We start from the raw sequence: 20,519 nt of genomic DNA, 5'->3' as shown, positions 1-20,519 counted from the left end.
CATTCAAATACTTCAAAGGTATTAACGTAGAACAAAATCTATTCCGGAGAAAGGAAAATGATAAAAACCAAAGGGCATAATTTGAGGTTGAGGGGTGGTAGGAAATTCTTCTTTACGGAGAGGGTGATTGTGGAATGCGCTCCTGAGGGAGGTGATGGAGAAGAAGATGGTGACAGAGTTCAAACAAGAGCGGGACGAACACAGAGGATCTCTAATCAGAAAGTAATGGTATATATTGAAGGAACTAAGGCCAGTACTGGACAGATTTGCATGGCCTGTGTCCCGTATATGGACATTCAGTTGAGGACGGGCTGGGGAGGGTTTCGATGGATGGGATAGTTAAGATGGGCTGGAGTGAGCTTTGATGGAGACTCCAGTAGATGGACACAACCGGACAGGGCTCTGGGTTTCTGGCCCAGAAATATCTAAGAAAAAGGACCATTTAAACAACAACAAAAAATTAATTTATGGTTGCTTTGCCTTATCAAGTTTTTTTCTGACTGCACTGTAAATTATTTGTGAAAAGGACCAGCCCAGGACCACACACAAAAACTGAACACCATGTGGCAAATGCTATGAGGTGAATTAGAACCCACAAAAATAATACAGGAGTTAAAAAAAGGAGACCTCAGCAACCGCACTGCAAGACAAAAAAAAAAAAATCAATAATTTTTTGTGTTATCCAAAATGTTTCTGGTAGATTTACTTCCTTAAGGAGTATGACTGGGCTGCCGAAAGACCAGCAAAAGTTTCTAGAAGGCAGATCAAGGAAAATAACTGTAATTAAGTAATAAGACACGACAGGCAACATGTTGTATTGTAATTATAAACATTTAGGTTGTTAGACACAAGACTGCAGGTCTGCTGTCACTGAACACATCGTGGAGTGTGTAATTACACAATGGAAATCACGGAGTGTGGAGCTCAGCTTCTAAAGTGCTGCAGTAGGGAAGAAAAGCATTAATAAGGGCTTTACAATCATTTACAAACCCAAACGATTCATAATTACTGGATAAGAAACTTGGGAGCCTTTATTTTCAGGGCACCCACAGTCTTTACAAGAGGGAGGGATGGACTCCAGAGCGCCAGCATGCAAAACCCAAAACATTCTTGAAGGTTTGCTGGAGGCATGAGGTTGCATTTAGTGTAGGGTAAGCAGGGTGATCCCTGGGTGTCGTGGAACATGAGTGTATGAATATACAGGGTGCCCACAAAAACACTCCTTGATTTTAAAGGGTTACAGAATCAAAACTTATTGGAATATGTTGATACAAGTCCCACAAAAGCACGGTTAACAAGGTCTTACCCAATCGCTTGGGCTTTCACCCTTATAAGCTGCAAATCGGTACACAAGTTACACCCTTCGGACAATGCAACGCCACAAAATGACCAGGTGTTCCTCAAGTGGCCCCCGAGATCACCGGACATTACTGTTTGTGACTTTTTCCTTTGGGGGTACGGACCTCCACTACCCGTAACTAGGAACGCATCGCAGACGTTATAAACGCGATCAGGCCGGATATGCTTCAGAGAGTCTGGTCCGAGTTCGATTATCGCATCGATGTTTGCCAAGTACCAGGTGGGGCGCACATCGAGTGCACGTAATCAACAGATACCATAGGAAACTTTATGAGTTGATGAAACTGTAGCCTCAAAGGTGAAAGAATATTCCAATAAATTTTGGTTTTGCAACCATTTAACATCAAGGAGTGTTTTTGTGGGCACCCTGTACTCTTCAGCCTCACTTGGCTTTGATGCTTCCGATTCATCCAGGCTGCCATTTCTGCCTTCACAATAAAAAGCTCCTAATTTCTGGGGGAGAGCTGCTATTCCTTTAGGACATGGAAAGGGAACAATCTTTGATTTTTGAACCCAAGCGTGACCTGGTCCCACAGCCAGCCCTGCTGGGGCAACTCAATAAGTTTGGCGTGGCAAAAGTGGGGCAAGCACCCTACCTATATCCTATGCTAGGACAGGTAAATGATTACTGAGAATTGCTCCCCCGCCCCCGAACTTTCATTGAACAGTTCATAGACTGCGGGTACAGCTGCAATGTCCCTTCCACGAGAACTGCATATGCAAGCTCCGGAAGGTTACGTCAAGGTCACGCAGTGAAAAAAAGAGATGGGGTAAAGGAAGCCTGGATCTATAATTCATAGGCCCACATTCTGACTTCTATGTGGCACTGCCAGTCCCATGCAAATGCACAACATCTGTTCTGCGGTTTAATTATGCAATAAATCCAAGGCGGCATTGATCCTCAATGAACAGCAAGACAGATTTTCTCATTTCCATCCATAATATTTTTTTTTATGCCGGTTAACACGTACCTCCAATGTTTTCTTCTCAAAAAAAAATGTGCCCTTTCCTTGTAGAATAATTATTTTTAAATGAGAAAACAAGTTTCATATATGATGAATGAGAGACAGAATTGCGATCGTGGCGGTATTTCATGACAGCTGGAAGGAGGCTGTGAAGAGGCCAGTTTGTGGGGGTTGAGGGTGTGGGGGAAGGGATGGTGGGTAGCTATGTTTTCACCCACGGAGCTTAGCTTGTAGTGAGCGTTTCAAAGGGAACAACATGGGCTGTTGCCATTTCTACAGCTAAAAACCAAAACGCCAAACGGTGTCTAACGTAGGGGTTGATACACAGTACCCACACACTTTCAACCTGCTTCATCTATGAGCAGCTGAACAGGGGGGGGGGGGAAGACAGTCTACATCTCTTTGAAAATTCATATGTGGAGGTGCTGTTCCCCTCCCAAGCTAAACACACCCGTGGAAGCACCTCTTTTCAATCCAGTTTATCTTTGAATTTGGACAATTTCCTGGAGGAAAGACAAGGGGGAAGCCCTGGATCAGTAGCATAGAATGTTGCTACTCTTTGGGATTCTGGAATCTTGTTATTCTTTGGGATTTTGGAATGTTGCTATTCCTTGGGTTTTTGCCAGGTCCTAGGGGCCTGGATTGGCCACCGTGAGGACGGGCTAGTGAGCTTAAAGGGCCATTGGTCTGACCCAGTGAGGCTATTCTTATATTTTTATATACTCGCTTCATATCACATCTCTAAGTGAGCCCAATTAAGATTAAGCACGAGAATACATGGAAATAAAAACAAACGTTGAGCGTGAAAACCCAGTTGTATTTTTAGCCACCCTGTGGGGGATCAACTTTCAACCAGGAAAATGTAGTTGGGCTACTAGAGACCTGACTGTATATCCCTTTGAAATCTGGCCTTCTCAAATTGCCAGGTGCCCTAAAAGCAGACATTTCCTGTCCTTTAGTACATCAGCCATGTTAATCCTCTGTTCAATTTACTAGTTTCCTTCTCTGGAAATGAACTTTGAATACAATGTTTAAAAAAGGGGGTAAACTAATGAACAAAAGAATACAGACAAATCCTAATTTAGCCCATTATTACCTTTCATGCAAAATAAGAATCGGAACAACACCTTTGCAGTACCAAAAGACTATTACATTTTGGAAGAGAGACTAGATAGATTGTGAGCCCACTGGGACAGATAGGGGAAATGCTTGAGTACCTGATTGTAAAAACCACTTAGATAACCTTGATAGGCGGTATATAAAATCCTAATAAACTTGAAACTTAAACCCTTAGTAACTCAGCTCATGGTAAGGGAGAAGAGAGGCTGTATTGCACAACCCAGCCTGGTGTAAGCAAGAAGAGCTTGAGATATAGAGTCAGCCGGGGCAACTGATGGAACATGAATTTAAGGGCACTCAGCGCAAGAAGATGTAAGACGGCCTCCTAGCAACGCAGGCAGCAAAACTGGACCCCTCCATCTCCAACCTGCTGACAGCAACAACTGACTTTAAATCTTTTCGAAAAGAAATCAAAACTTTGCTATTCAAAAAATATATCCAGCCTTCTCAACCCTCCCTCTCTTCTCCCCCCCTTCCTTGCAATTCTCCCGTCGTCCTCCTCCCCTCTTGTAACTCCCCCTCAATGACTCTAACCTGTAGCCTTTCCCCCTCAACCGCAACTCCCCTAAAGGTATTACTCAAATTTCTTCCCTTCCTCTTTTATTCTAAAACCTCTCCTATGTATCCAATCGTTAATTTGTAACTTCCTGGTAATGTCCAGTTATCTTCAAATGTAATCCGCCTAGAACTGCAAGGTACAGGCGGAATAGAAGTCACTAATGTAATGTACATTTTTCTGTAGTGGGAACCCCCCACCCCCCCCAAGCTCATAATTGAAAAAAAAAAAAACTAATTGGGGGATAAGCACCTATTTTCTTAGGTGCAATTCTACAAAAGATAGACGCCTATCGCATGGTGCCCAGCAGCAACTGACTCCAAAGTAAGAGTGTGCAAGGGTGGAGAAGGTGCCACTAGGTGTGATTCTCTAAGACCATCATATAGGCCTTTAAAACCCTGGCCTACATTAAAGACGCCCAAGTTTTAAGTTGGGTGTGATTGACAAGAGATAGGCAACTACCTTTTAGACACTATTTACAAAATTTCCCCCTAAGTGGACTGACATTTAAAGAGGGTGACAGGTGGGAGAAAACAAATACAGGATGTCACCCCAAGCAAAAAGCAATATGATGGTGGGATGAGGTGTTAAACTGGTTTTGTGGCTTCCTTACATCTCGTACCTATCAGGTACGTTTCAACTACGATCTCTCCGATACCTGGAGCAATTCATCCGGTGTGCCACAAGGGTCACCGCTATCCCCATTGCTTTTCAATGTCTACATGTCCTCATTGGGCATGCAATTAACCCAGCTAGGGATAAAACTATTCAGTTACGCAGATGACTTTACGATCATCATCCCATTTGCTAACTCTGTCTCGGAAACCATTCCCAAGACAACAGAAGCAATAAATGTGATGGAGCAATGGATGACAGACTTCAAACTCAAACTTAATTCAGAAAAAAAGAAATTCTTTATAGCTTCCCCTCACCCGCTTGCCACCAAAACCCCACTATGCATCAACGATCTTAGTTACCCTATTCAGTCCACCATGAAGATACTGGGTGTAACTCTGGATCAATGCCTAACCATGAAAGACCAGGTGGACTCCTTAATCAGAAAGGGTTTTTTCACTCTCTGGAAACTGAGATCTGTTAAGTCATATTTTGATACGTCAGCATTCAGAATCCTGGTACAATCCCTCGTACTAAGTCAACTTGACTACTGCAACATCGCCTATTTAGCAATTTCCCAAAAGGATATGCGACGTCTGCAACTAGTGCAAAATGCAGCGGTCAGACTTATCTTCGGGTTAAAGAAATTTGATCAAGTGACACCTTACTACCGGCAGAAGCACGCGTAAAGTTTAATTGTACAACTGGGTACAACTTATGCACACCTTGGGCAGAGACAATTGCTATATTTATGAAATTTGCGGGGGTTACATTCACGGAGTGACCGCGAATGTTGATAAACCGCCAAGTATCAAAAGAGTACTGTAATCAGCACTCCCCCTTCTGAGACTTGCACTCGGAGAGCCGGTTTCGCACCCGGAGGAAGATAGAAGTGATTTTCTATGCAGATGGCCTCCCACGCCTATGTTCAAGGCTAAGCAGCAACACCTACCCACCAACGGAGAGGTCTCACTGTGTAGCCCAGTTCTTCCTGCTCACACCCACCGGTTCACCGCATCGGGAAACTCAGCTTCCCCGTTGCCGGTTCCTACGCACTCCTCTTCCTCCTGCACAACCCCGCACAGGAAGCGCGCTCCAGGTTTTTGCGAGCGTGCGGACGCTGACGGGAGTGACGCAATTGTGATGTTGGTGGTGGGAGGAGGGAATTTGTAGTTCTGCTCTCCCCTCTCACTGTGTTGTGGGAAGGTGCATGGGAGGCACGTAGACAGGGAAAAATGCAAGTTGGGGAAGGGAAGGCCCGTAGTGACAAAGAGCTTGTCTATTGGTCAGTCATTCGCAGTATTTTTTGACCGGAAGAGGCGGCCAGAAAATTCCGTCAATGACTGAATCTGCGAATCGCCGACCACGAATTTGTGGGGGTGTACTGTACACTAAATACATAGGAGGGGCTTTCGGCACCTGGGCCAACTGGAGTCTTAAGCCTCCTTCCCATTGCATTCTGGGATGCACTGGGAGTGGCCTACGACTTCGACGGCCGGATTCCTGCCAGCCAAAGGGAGTGGGCATCCCTCCGGCCAGCCTTCTACAAAAAGGTTCGGGGGAGGGTGCATGTGAGTTTTGGGGGGTGGGTAGTGCTGGTAGGAGAGACTGTGTATCCCTCCTGCTGGGGATGTTCGGGAGAGGTGCCGGCAGGAAAGTTTGGGCATCCCTCCTGCTGGGGATGTTTGAGGGAGGTGCCGGAAGGAGGGACTGGGCATCTCTCCTGCCAGGAATGTTAGCGGGGAGGGAGGTGCCGGCAGAAGGGAGTGGGCATCTCTCCTGCCAGCTGATTTGCAGTGGGGTTTGGGGGTTCCCTGCCGCAGCCTCTCCAGATGATCGCGGCAGGGGAATTCCCCCTCCCCCATCAGCTGAGCGGCAGGGACTCCCTAAAGCCGTGATTCTGTAACCAGCGCCAAGAACTTGGGTGCCGGTTACAGAATCGTGGCTTTGTGGAATCCCTGACGCTCAGCTGATGGGGGGAAGGGGGGAATTTCCCTGCCGCAATCAGCTGCTGTGGTCTCAGCAAAGATAGGGTTTCCCAGGCCTACATTTCAGCTGCCTATCTTGGCGTGATTCGCGGCCACTTTAGGTCACCTAACTCCACTTCGGGGGTTGGCCAGGCCGACTTTGGCCTAAAGTGACTTCCTAGCCACGATTCCAGCGGACATTTCAGCCGCCTTTTATATAGGCGTCAGTAAGCGCTTTAACCCTGCTGTTTCTGATCATTGGCAGGAAGCCTTCCGACGTCTACATTTAGGCCCTGGTTTTAGAATTTCCCCCTAAATGTTTGTGAGCCTGGTAATTATGTGTAGCACATTTCAGCTCATGCACAGATATAATTTTTTTTTCTGCTCAGACCTGTCACTACTTGTTCTGTCCTAAACGCAGTGTGTTACTGTTATGATCGCAGCAAAAGAAGAAAAATTAGGATTAAATCCTTTCAGACCCTGTGCAGAACAATGAACTAACCCTTCCATGCCTGCTCAGACCTGGCGTCCAAGTTCCAAGCTGTGTTTGCCTTGTCTACTGTGTACTTCTCTGCATTGGGGGTGAACAGCTAATAGTGTTAATATCAGTTTAATATCCTGAGCGCCGGGGTCCTGCAAGCAGATCCGTGCAGTGATCTCTCTGCGTGTAAAGCTTCTCTGCATCATGTGACTATAAAAACACTGCACAGATGCCTCGTTAAGCACACGCTACAGCCTACGGTAGGCTTTCTGTGTTGCATAACCACAGAGAGTCTAGCAAGGAAGAACCCCACGCAAAACAAGCAAAAGAGAAAAAAAAAAGTGTTCCCTCTAAGCTGAGCAGGTGTCCTCCAGCTGCATTGCTACCACTAGGGGGTGGAATATTTTCAGTCGCTAAGGACAGGTATGTTCCCTGGAGTCCTGCAGAACTTGCCTGTCCCTCACAATTGAAAAATGTGACAGTAAAACAGCACCCTCTATTGGTGAGACTGTGGGTGGAGGACTCCTGCTCAGCTTAGAGGGAACAGTGCAAAAGTTGGGACAATGAGATTCTCCACCAAACAAACGAACGAAACCAGCAGGATAAAAATAAATTGTCGATGCCCAAATTGAATGACAAAAACCAAACACATGAATGCACCTGCATTAGGGGTACTACGAAGTTTAAAACAAACATAAAATCAGAGATTATGAACAGATTCAAACACATCAACTAAAAGTATCAGATATACTCGAATATAAACTGGGATTTTGGGACCAAAAAAATTGGCCCCAAAATGGGAGTCCCGGTTTATATTCGGGCCAGCATCCAGCGCACACCTGCCCCCTCCTGAGAATTCGCAGGAGCCATTCAGGAAGCGCTTAGCCCCGGCCAGCAGCGCCAAAGCATGCTCCCGCTCGGTACCGCTCAGCGGCTGAAGCCGGAACTTGCACCAGCGACCAACCGGATTAGCAGCGGGGCAGGAGGCAGAAAGATTGCTCCTGCCTGCTACACCTCTGGACCACCAGGGATTCCAGCAGCAAAGGAGATACGATGGACAGGGAGGGGGGACAGGGTGGCGAGCCTGGGAGGGAGGGAGGGAAGGAAGGGGGTTGCAGTGCCTGGCAGGGAGGGAGCTGGGTGCAGAACCTGACAAGGGAGGGCACTTGAATATTAAGCCACCCAACTTATATTCAAGTCAACCATTTTTCCTCCTTTTGGGGGGGAAAAATGGAGGTCTCGACTTATATTCGGGTTGGCTTATATTCGGGCATATATGGTAAATAAAATATAAACAAAACAATTTAGAACAAAGGATATAACACAAAAGTACAACATGGCCATCATTCATCAACAGAAATTGATTCACTGTGTTGGGTTTTTATCATTCAATTTGGACATCAACAATTTATTTTTATCTTGCTGGCTTCACATGTTTGATGGAGAGTCCATTGTCCCATCCCACTTCAAAAGTCCTGGGATGTTTTCCAATCGGTGTTAGAAAACCAGGACTAAATCTAATGCTCATAATTCTGGCAGCTCCGCTAGATTCTGAGTGAATAGTGAACTGAATAAATCTTCGGTTACACTAGCTGGAAGCAATTTGCATGTCCATCTGGAAACTCTGCCGTATGTTAACACCCTGTGTTTTCCTGGAAGCTGTGCTGAATCCAAATCCCAGCTGATTCACGGCCGCATTGCTCGTGACTTTACCTTGAGGTCCGAGACATCCCTGTAGCACTGCTCGGACCGGGTGTGGTCAGACAACTGCACGTTCCAGAAACATGGAAGCTGGTACACCAGAAAGGGATTCTGTTTGATGACTGCATTAAAGATGTCCTATAGAAAGACAGACAGATGGACACATCATAAATATTTCCCTACCTTAATACAACTGGCATGAGAAGCGAAGCAATAAATTGATAGCCCAGCTATGAATATTCACAAATCCGTCCAAGAAATTTCCCAAGACCACTTGCCTACCAAAAGCAGATAGTGATGGCTCAATGATGCCCGATGTTAATATCTAGAAGGGCCTTCCATTACTGGAATGGAATGCAGACCTTGGCACCTCTAGGAGTAGACATCAACCAATGGCTGGATGGTCAACTTTTAGTAATAGCGACAAACAACAAAATGCCCAAGCTTTCCACAGAAGTAGTAGATGTTCCAGAAAAGGCAAAGGCTGTGGAGTACAATGTTCTTGAAGTGATCTTTATTAGAAACAAGCAGCTGACCCAAAGAATAGCAGTGGACCCAACACAGGTCCTTGTTTCGGCTCACACGAGCTTTCTTCAGAGTCCTAGTCAGTGAATTGCGCAAAGTAAAACCACAGATGGGATTCAAATAAAATATAAGATACCTTGCTCAAAAGAGAGCAGAGGGCGAGAAAGAGCGGTAGTATTGAAAGTGTCTTATATTTTATTTGAATCCCATCCATGGTTTTACTTTCGTTGAGTAATTCACTGACTGGGACCCCTTGAGGAAGGACCGTGTTGGGTCCATTGCTATTCTTTGGGTCAGCTGCTTCTTAACAGTGGATATGTGGATTTATTTGGGGTTTTTTTTTTTTTTTTTAAATAAAGATCACTTCAAGAACATTGTACTCCACAGTCTTCAAGAACATAATAATTGCCATACTGGGACAAATCGAAGGTCTATCAAGCCCAGAATCCTATTTCCAACAGTGGCCAACCCAGGTCCCAAGTACCTGGCAGAAACCCAATGAGTAGCAACATTCCAGAGTTGAGATTGTGATGTCATAATGCCTCATTCTACCAATGCCTAAGAGCCATCATCATCAGTGATGTCACAATGGCTTGAATGTCCTTTATTTGGCTCACATAAGAACTGCCATATAGGGACAGACTGAAGGCCCATCAAGGCAAGCCCAGTATCCTGTTTCCAACAGTGGCAACCCAGGTCCCAAGTACCTAGCTAGATCCCAAGTAGTAAAACAGATTTAATGCTGCTTATCATAGTAACATAGTAGATGACGGCAGATAAAGACCCGAATGGTCCATCCAGTCTGCCCAACCTGATTCAATTTAAATTATTTTTTTTTTCTTCTTAGCTATTTCTGGGCAAGAATCCAAAGCTTTACCCGGTACTGTGCTTGGGTTCCAACTGCCGAAATCTCTGTTAAGATTTACTCCAGCCCATCTACACCCTCCCAGCCATTGAAGCCCTCCCCTGCCCATCCTCCACCAAACGGCCATACACAGACCCAGACCGTGCAAGTCTGCCCATCCGAGGAATAAGCAGTGGATTTCCCCCAAGCTCAGGAAGGAAATAAACTGGACTTTGCACATCATTTAAGCAATTCAAGATGCAGAACAAAATGGGCATTAAAGGATTTATGTTTCTAACTTTAGAGTTATACTCATAAATTTGGCTTCTTTGATAATTTACTAGGGCTGAATGCTGAATTTATACTCAAAATTTCACTACATTTCGAAATTTAGGAGCATAAAAAGAAGGTGGGAACAGGGGTAGATTTAGGATGGGCGGGAGATAGAAGCATGGTACTGATTTCCAGCACTAGACTCAAAAATTAGGCTCATAAATCTAGATAAATGAATGGCAGGTCTAAAATTATGAGCATAACTTTTTAAGCTTCTAAATTGGGATTTTTTATTTTTTTTTTTTACTGGAAACTTAAGGCTCATAAATTTTGCTAGAGAACAGGTTACAAATTTATGAGCTCAGCTGTGCTTGACTATTGTCTCAGCAGTTTCATCCTGTTTAATCAAAACCAGGGCTGGGATCTGATACAAGGAATCTTTATTCACAAAAACACTTGGCAATTTTTCCTCATAATTTATATATACAGTATATCTTCCTCAGAGTTCATTTAACCAAGTCATTGCTTCTTCTGAAACCCAGCTATATCTGGCCACTAGGAGTCACCATTGTGCAATGTCCAGGACCCCCTTTACAGCATCTGCAGACATGTGACCCAGACAGCATCCTGGCCTGAGAACTGAAACAAGGTTCTTCGTGCTGCATTTGTCACTGCACAATCTTCCAAAATTAATTTTAACCAGTAAACCTCGAAAATGTGAACAGCAAGTCCTACTATGGCCACAATGTCAGTCCAGAAGGCTCTGTTTTCTAGGTAATCTTTATCAACAAAAGTCTGCAAGAAAGGGAGATTGGATGACAAGCAAAAAGCTGTTTTAGCCCCTCACTGACATTTGGTGGGATGAAGCAAAAAATATTTATGAACATACTTTTGGTAGAAAAAAGCAAATCCCCCTCCTGAAGGAGAGATGAGAGTTCATGGTGGTCTGGAGAGACTAACTCTATTGCATGCTTATCCTGAGGAATGATGGCTAGCAAAAAAAGGATAAGGGGAACGAGAGGGTTAGGAAAACTTGCAGCAAGAGACAAGCAACCAGCTAATAAACTATTTAATATACAAAGAAAAAAAAAATCAGATTTTGAAGCCACATTTTTTGCATGTTTTCCAATCTATGTTCTTCCTGTAAGACTAGAAATAAGCCCAATAAAACAGTAAACCAGATTGTCTGTCAGTGAAGTAGTTAAAACAAAGTTGTAGGTGATATACTTAGTTCAACAAAAAGGTATCTGACAAGTTTTCAAAAGTTTATCACTTACATGATGAAACGAGGAAAAACACACAAAAGCTTGGGAAAAAGGTACACTGACGGGACCTTTTATTAAAAGGTGTTAAGCCTTTAATGCAGGGGCTTAAAAGTTTTAATTCAGGGTTGTGGAATGGGCAGCAAGTGGGCGTGAAGTCTTAGACAAATAGTACCCCTAAAGGAGGTAAGAAATCGGAGCAGGTTGCACACTTAAATCCAAAATGATTCCTTTTATTTTTTTAACTGCAGATCACGTGTTAATGCCCCTTCTTGCTGTAATGCTAGTTTTGGCTTGCTCTGCGTTAAAAATCATGACAACCCCAAAACTTAAACATATTTTAGCAAAAATTCCCTAAGTTAATTCAATAACCCCCTCCCCCCCCCCCACTTTTTTTTAAATTTTTTTACAAAACTGTACAAAACCGCGCAAGAGGCTTTTAGCGCCAGCCAGCATGGTGAATGCTCTGCGCTACTCCGACAGTCACAGAGTTCCTATGAGCGTCAAAGCATTCAGCATGCCGGCCGGCGCTAAAAGCCTCTTGCGCGGTTTTGTAAAAGGCCAGTATCACCACAGCTAGGCTATGATTCCTATTCCAGATACTGTGTATACACGTGGACCAACAAAGGTAACATTATTCCCCATTAGCAGTGAAATAACACGGTGCCTCCCTCCCTCCCCAGCGCTCCGACCCTATTAATTATCCATCCGGTCTCACATAGTCCGAAAGAAGCCCACGGTTATGCCAAGACCTCTGCGTCATGCTGTTAAAGCAGACGGAGGGTCCCCTTCCCAGGGTCGTACCGTCCCATGCACGCACCTGATCTGCTAATGAGGTGGAGAGCATGCTCATTAACTCTCGTTCCGCTGTCAGCCTCCACATCTGCTCCCATTTCATCTTCCGGAGCTTGTCCAGGAGCAACAGGATGACACCTGGAACAGAGAACACAGAGGCGGGAAAATGCCATTACGATGCTGAGCTAAATTTGTCACCAAGTCCTGCTTTAGCCACATGAAAAAAAAAACCCCCAAGATGCACCCTACAGCAGGAGTGTCAAAGTCCCTCCTCTAGGGCTACAATCCAGTCGAAGTTTCAGGATTTCCCCAATGAATATGCATGAGATCAATATGCATGAGATCAATTTGCAAACTGCTTTCATGGTATGCTAATAGATCTCATGCATATTCATTGGGGAAATCCTGAAAACCCGACTGGATTGCGGCCCTCGAGGAGGGACTTTTACACCCCTGCCCTATGGGCAAATGTTCTTTCGAAGTTATAGAATGTTTTAGCTATGATAAAATGTTTAATCATTTGATTCCACTACCCAAACGGCTATCTTCTCAGTCGCCACTCCCTCACTCTGAAAGTCCCGTCCCTTAGACATTAAATCAGAATAATCTATAGACCAATTCCGATCCAAAGTCAAAACATTTCTCTTTAAAGATGCCTTTAACAGCTGAAATCTCTCTTCTTCCCCGGATATGCATTAACGTTTTGGCAGAAAACCACAAACACTTCCCTAGAAGCGACCCCCATCCCATATGCATTCTCCACCCCCACCCCCAATCCTTTCTTTTCTTTTATTTTCATCTCGATGTAATTTTAACTCCCTGGTGTTTATTTTATTGTACAATCCCTTTGATGTTATGTTTATTTTAAGTTATATTTTATTTTATACAACCTATTGTAAACCGTTTAGCCAATATTTGATCGACGGTATATCAAAAATTAATAAAACTTGGAAACTTGGTAAAATATTTTTTACGCTAGTCTTTGCTGTTGATGCTCTTAGACATACTATCCAGAAGAAAAAAGCCCCGTTAAGATGCAAAGATGCAGCTTCAGAATGTTAAAATCAATCTGCATAGCCTTTTTTCTTGAGAATATGTACACTTCTCCCTCCGAATCCGTGGATTCGGTTATTCGCAATATTTTTTTTTTTTAGATCCGTTTTCATTTTTCAGGCTATTTTTAAGCCTTACCTGGTGGTCTAGCGGGTTTTCAGGGCAAGAGCGATCTTCCTACGCTCCTGCCCCGTGCAGATCACTCATAGGAAATGGCTGCCGTGAGCTCCCATGGTCTCTCGACACTATGACGGGAGCTTGCGGCAGCCATTTCCTACGAGTGATCTTCACGGGCCAGGAGCGTAGGAAGATCGCTCTGCCCCGAAAACCCACTAGACCACCAGGTAAGGCTTAAGGGATGCCGGGGGTAAGTGTGTGTGTGTTGGGGGGGGGTGTCAGAGCCGGCCCGAATATTATTCGCAGTTTTTTTATATTCGCGGGCCGGCTCTGCCCCTAACCCCCGTGGATACAGAGGGAGAAGTGTACTGTATAGCAGAGACATAATGGGATATGTTTGTACCAGCATAGAGCAGTACCTTGTGCTGCCTATAGAGGGCTCCATTCAGCAAAGTGCACTATTACCCAAGTGCATGCAAATGCAGTTAGTCCATTATTAGTGAATACTGTAGGTCCTCCGGAACAAAACGGGACCAGAGGTGGATAATGTATGTTAGTACACAGTAACGCGGTAGCACTTTTTATTATATGTAGAGTGAAAAGGAGAAGGTGAGAATCCCCGATTGACCATAAGCATCAAAGGCGATGGGTGGGAGAGAGGGAGGTGTATCTAGAGAATGACACAGGGGAAAAATTGTTCCCCGTCCCGGTTCTTTTCCTGTCCCGGTTCCCCGAGTTCTTTTCCTGTCCCTGCCCCATTCCTGCAAGCTCTGTCCTCATCAGCAAAAGCCTCAAACACTTTAAAAATCATAAGTGTCCGAAGCTTGTGCGGTTAAGGCAGATGGGACAGGGAAATTGAGTTCCTGTGGGGACGGTGAAAAATTCTCTAGCTGTACCAACTCCAGAAATGGCTGTGGAGCTGGGTTATATGTTCTCTCAGAGTTTCCTTAGCTGTCATTGTGCTCGCTGCATCTTGTCAGGTGGAAACCGACGTTTCAGCCACCGTGCTTGTGGCTTTCTTCCGGGTACGCTGTGAGGTCTGCAGTTTGTCTTTGTAAATAGTGGGTTCACTGACCTGACTGGGAACAGGGCAAATTTCTGACCAATTGAATTTCCCACCAAAATTCAAATTGGTGGACTGTTCTGTTCCCAATCAGGTCAGTTGAACAAACTTGAAGGGCTGAAGTTAGGACCCAAAGTGGTGAACTGGGTCAGAAACTGGCTGTCGGACAGACGCCAGAGGGTGGTGGTTAATGGAAGTCACTCGAAGGAAGGAAAGGTGACTAGTGGAGTCCCTCAGGGTTCGGTGCTGGGGCCAATCCTGTTCAATATGTATGTAAGTGACATTGCTGAAAGGTTAGAAGGAAAAGTGTGCCTTTTTGCAGATGATACCAAGATTTGTAACAGAGTAGACACCGAAGAGGGAGTGGAAAATATGAAAAAGGATCTGCAAAAGTTAGAGGAATAGTCTAATGCCTGGCAACTAAAATTCAATGCAAAGAAATGCAGAGTAATGCATTTGGGGATTAATAATAGGAAGGAACCGTATATGCTGGGAGGAGAGAAGCTGATATGCACGGACGGGAAGAGGGACCTTGGGGTGATAGTGTCCGAAGATCTAAAGGCGAAAAAACAGTGTGACAAGGCAGTGGCTGCTGTCAGAAGGATTCTGGGCTGTATAAAGAGAGGCGTAGTCAGTAGAAGGAAGAAGGTGTTGATGCCCCTGTACAGGTCATTGGTGAGGCCCCACTTGGAGTATTGTGTTCAGTTTTGGAGACCGTATCTGGCGAAAGACGTAAGAAGACTTGAGGCGGTCCAGAGGAGGGCGACAAAAATGATAGGAGGCTTGCGCCAGAAGACGTATGAGGAGAGACTGGAAGCCCTGAATATGCATACCCTAGAGGAAAGGAGAGACAGGGGAGATATGATTCAGACGTTCAAATACTTAAAGGGTATTAACGTAGAACAAAATCTTTTCCAGAGAAAGGAAAATGGTAAAACCAGAGGACATAATTTGAGGTTGAGGGGTGGTAGATTCAGGGGCAATGTTAGGAAATTCTACTTTACGGAGAGGGTAGTGGATGCCTGGAATGCGCTCCTGAGAGAGGTGGTGGAGAGTAAAACTGTGACTGAGTTCAAAGAAGCGTGGGATGAACACAGAAGATTTAAAATCAGAAAATAATATTAAAGATTGAACTAGGCCAGTTACTGGGCAGACTTGTACGGTCTGTGTCTGTGCATGGCCGTTTGGAGGAGGATGGGCAGGGGAGGGCTTCAATGGCTGGGAGGGTGTAGATGGGCTGGAGTAAGTCTTAACAGAGATTTTGGCAGTTGGAACCCAAGCACAGTACCGGGTAAAGCTTTGGATTCTCGCCCAGAAATAGCTAAGAAGAAAAAAAAAAAAAAAAATTTAAAGTGAACCAGGTTGGGCAGACTGGATGGACCATTCGGGTCTTTATCTGCCGTCATCTACTATGTTACTATGTATGTAAAGACAAACTGCAGACCTCACAGCATACCCTGAAGAAAGCCACAGCACGGTGGCTGAAACGTCGGTTTCCACCTGACAAGACGCAGTGAGACCCAGAAATATGCGTGGTTTATTTGTATGAAATCTGCAATTATTTAATTCCACAGAATGTTAAGATATTGTGGTATATAAATTTTGTAAATAAATGGAAGGATGCATGGGCTTGTGACCAGCAGTCTCGCCAGCCACTTTTCTGTCTCCTATTCATCTTCAGCTGGCCCACAAACAGAGAAAAATGTCTTCACTGGTCATGGGAACAGCATGCCTGCTCTTTAAACCTTCCTGGCCAGGTGGCTGATATGTGCAACACTTATTTACTTGCACTAGAGAGAGTGTGTACTACACCTAAGCCAGCATCTTCCAAGTTTTACCAAGCCGCAGCGCGCATGCACGAAGGCCCTCCAACGGGGCCCAGAGCCCGCCAATGGGGGTGCTGGAAGGGAAGAGACGCGGAGAGGAAAGGCGCTGGCTGACTACCTACAGGATGTGCCTCTTACCGCAAGTGCCTCTCCTCCTCCCTGGCATCTCGCGGCACACAGTTTGCGATACACTGGTCTATGATTACAAGATGTGCCACTGGCACTCTTAATTAACTCTGTAATTACTTTACTGCAGGCATTTACAGGAATCGTATCTGTTTTCATTTCTTTTACATTCTGTGTTATCATATTTCCAAACAAACCCAGTAGACAGACTGGAAACAGGAAATAACATAGCAGATTCTACACACAATAACTTATTATTATTATCATTGTATCATGCAATGTCAAAATAGGCTCCCCATCCATATTATTTTCTCTATGGATCAGGGGAAGGGGAATAAAGGAAACAAAGAATAAGGATAAACAAAATAAAACCAAATTAGAAGGATCCCTTATCCGCACAGACACCTCAGGGTCTCATGGCCACCGTGGAAGGAAAATTCTCCTCTTATTCTGAATTACCCGAGATACACATTGGAAAGACCAATTCTCTGACCCGGAAATGAGACATCTTTTATTGCAAGTGAAACCGGATGCCAAATCGCTTCATGAAGTCAATTATTAAATCCCAATAAACAAACAACAGGAGGAACATTTGGGGTGCAGTCCACTGCAGCAGAGGTTCATAAGATTTGCAGGGGCTCACTGACCTCCTCTATAGGAGTCCAGGGCTGGGGGCAGAGGTGGGACGAATACTCCCTAGTGAGGTCTTCCCCTACAAGAGGAAAAGTGAGACATTAGGGGAACTTTGGACCAGATTCACTAACGATAGTGGAGTCAATCGCTGTTGGCCGATTTTAAAACAGCGATCGATTCACTATCTTTTTTGCATGCAAACTCCCGACCCAAAGCGATTGAGTCGGGACAGAGCCCTGTCAGTAGTGACAGGAGAAGCAGCCTCCAGTCACTGCTGTCAGGGCTTCTGATGGCTTTTTTCTTTTTAAAAAAAAATTGGGCAGATATTTTGCATGTATGACACACGCAAAATATCTGCCCGATTAAAAAAAAATGAAAAAAAAAGCCTCCCCCCCCCCACTGACAAAGTGCTCCTTCCCTTTCCCCCTCCCCAAATCCCAAAAAATGGCAGGAGGGATGCCAACTCCCTTCTGCTGTTGGAACTGATCCGGCACACACACCCACACCCCTTCCCTCAGTACCTGAAAGTTGGGAGCAGGAGGGGTGCTCAATCCCTCCTGCTCCTTAAGCCTCCCTCAATGAACTGAGGCCTTAGGCCCCATCCCGGTGCATCATGTGATGCACGGGGAGCAGCCTAGGGCCCTGATTGGCTCAGGTGCCTCAGGCTCCTCCCTTGGGAGGGGCCTGGGGTGCCTGAGCCAATCAGGGACTTCCTTAGGGTTGAGCCTAAGGAAGTCCCTGATTGGCTAAAGCCAACAAGGGGCTAAATCAACCAAGCGGCTAACAGCAACAGCCTACTGCAGTAAACTTACAATGCAAAAGCATATATTACATGTGGTAAGGGGAGCCTTTTTTCAGGTGCGTATACTTTCCAGGAAACACCCTATGTTGTCTGTGTCAGATTTCTGAACAGTAATACAGTCTTGTTATCTGTAATGCCTTGATGTTGGGACTGTCAAAGTCCAAAATGCAAGCGCTACAAGAATGATCATTGGGGACATCGTGTTACGAACATATATCTCCAGTGTTGAAGCAACTACACTGGCCACCTGCAGCGTTTCACATTGAATTTTAAAATCGTGACGATTTTACACCAGGTAATCAACGGAAAGGCACCATGGTACCCTGATGCAAGTTATAAGAAAGTATCTCTGCCTTCTCGTTTACTGAGGTCTGAATCTGCTACGAGGTTGAGCCTGAAGCATGGCCACAGAGAGCAGCAATTTCAGTAGCAGGACCTCAATTATGGAATGATTTAAATGGGCCACTGAGGCTGTGTCAAGATCTTAAGAGTTGTTTTTAAATCCATGAAAACTCACTTCTTTGTTAAGGCTTTCTTTTAAATTGGTAGCCTCATCATGATGCTGAAATTGCATGTATGATTAATTTGTTAACAAGTTTATGATGCTGTTTTTTTTCTCTGACTTTGTTTGTAAATTGTAATCCGCTTCGGTTGTTTAAGTGGTATAGAAAATTTTAAAATAAATTAATTGTCCTGCAGTACTTCTCAATACATGTTTGCAGTGGCGTACCTAGCATGTGTGACACCCGGAGCCCATCATTTCTTGGCACCCCTCCCCATCTGTACGAAAAACATGATTTTTAGTAACAAGCCACACGTCACACATGAGTACCTAGGAAAAGGCAGCATCTTACATACTGCAGTGAGAAGTACAACAGCAATACACCCATTGTAAAACTAAACAAGCCAAACTAGTACAGATCAATCCTGCAGTCAATCCTAACAGAAAACCATGTCTTTCGAACACACAGAAAACAGAAAACACCTTCGCCTAATATGGAATGTCATCACAAACTAACCCCTCCCCCTTTTACAAAACTGTAGTGTGGATTTTAGCCACAGTGGTAACAGCTCTGAAGCTCATAGAATTCTGAGCATCAGAGCTGCTACCACCACGGCTGGTGCTAAAAAACGCTCCACAGTTTTGTAAAAGGGGGGATAAAATAGAAATACATAGACAAAGGTTAAATTGAACCAGCAAGAAGCTGGACTCTGCATACAATGCAATACCACAGAAACAGTGACACATGTCTCCTAAAGCAATAAATAAATAGAAAATTTTTGTTCTACCTTTGTCTTCTCTGGTTTCTGCTTTCCTCATCTTCTTGTTACTCTCTTCCTTCCATCCACTGTCTGCCATCTCTCTGTCCCTATATGGCATCTTCTCTCCTTCTATACCCCTTCTAGAAACTGTATGCCTGCCCCTTCCATCTCTCCTTTCACCCCCATTGGTCTGGTATCTGTCTCCTCTCCTTCCCCCCCTGCTCTGGCGGCATCTCTCTCTCTGCTCCCTTCCTCCTGGTTCTTCCCTGATCTTCCTTCTCAATTTATTTCCTGCCTCTGTCTAAATTCTTTTTTACTATTCAGTCCTCAATTTCCCTCTTTCACTGTGTCTACCTATAGCTTGCCACCTCTTTCCCTCACCCCTTCCAGTAACTAACTCTATCCTCTTCCCTCAATCCTTTTTTTCTTTCTCCTCCCCACTTCCTTCCAGCATCTGCTCCCCTTTCCCTCACACTTCCATTCAGCAGTTGTCCTTCCTCTCCCCAACACTTCCATTCAGTGTCTGTTTCCCTCTCTCTACCCCTTCCATCTATTTTCACCCTCTATCTCGTCCCTTCCATTCACTGCCCTCTGTGCTCTTTCTATCCAGTGTGCACCCTCTCTATCTTCCATATGGCATCTTCCCTTTTTCTATACTCCTTCCATAAACTATCTATCCCGTGCCCCTTCTTTCCTTTGTACATGATTGATTTCAACTCTTTGTCACCTCTCCGTTTTGCATCTCTCTCTTCTCCTTTCTTTCCTTCTCACTCACGGTCTGGCATCATCCCTTCCCTGATTCCTGGCATCTCTCTCCTTTCCTTTTCTTCCATCTCTCCCTCCCCCTCTGATATCTCCTCCTTCCTTTCCCCCTTCCTTTTCCCTTGATCTGGCATACCTTCCTCCTTCCCTCCATGCCCTGGCGTCTCTTCTTCCCTCCAAGCCCTGGCATCTCCTTTCATTCCCTCCAGTTAGATACAGCAACACTCTCCCCAATTCTCTCCCCCTCTGCTCCCTTTCCTTCTTCTGTCACCCAAGGTCTGGTGTCCTGAACTTCATCGGGCAGCAGCAGTATTCACAATTCACTGCTGTTGCCCACTTCAGGCCTTCCTCTCTGTCGGGTCCTGTCTTCATGAAAACAGGAAGTAGGCAGAGAGGAAGGCCTGAAGCCGGC

At 45.0% G+C, this 20,519-nt stretch overlaps 1 protein-coding gene across 2 annotated transcripts in view; it reads right to left on the bottom strand.

The window, feature by feature from the left end:
* LOC117363916 (LARGE xylosyl- and glucuronyltransferase 1) overlaps nucleotides 1-20,519 on the bottom strand; it is a 391,773-nt gene that overhangs the window by 37,017 nt on the left and 334,237 nt on the right. For both annotated transcript variants that reach the window (XM_033952487.1, XM_033952488.1), the window contains exons 8-9: nucleotides 12,488-12,600; nucleotides 8,776-8,901 (exon numbers count right to left, since the gene is read on the bottom strand). In XM_033952487.1, the coding sequence (XP_033808378.1) occupies nucleotides 8,776-8,901; nucleotides 12,488-12,600 (239 nt within the window). The remainder of the gene's footprint in view (nucleotides 1-8,775; nucleotides 8,902-12,487; nucleotides 12,601-20,519) is intronic.

Source organism: Geotrypetes seraphini, chromosome 7 (genome assembly GCF_902459505.1).
Source record: "Geotrypetes seraphini chromosome 7, aGeoSer1.1, whole genome shotgun sequence".
NCBI lineage: Eukaryota > Metazoa > Chordata > Amphibia > Gymnophiona > Dermophiidae > Geotrypetes > Geotrypetes seraphini.
Note: the sequence above shows the minus strand (reverse complement) of the source record. Positions and strands in the feature narration are given on the sequence as shown.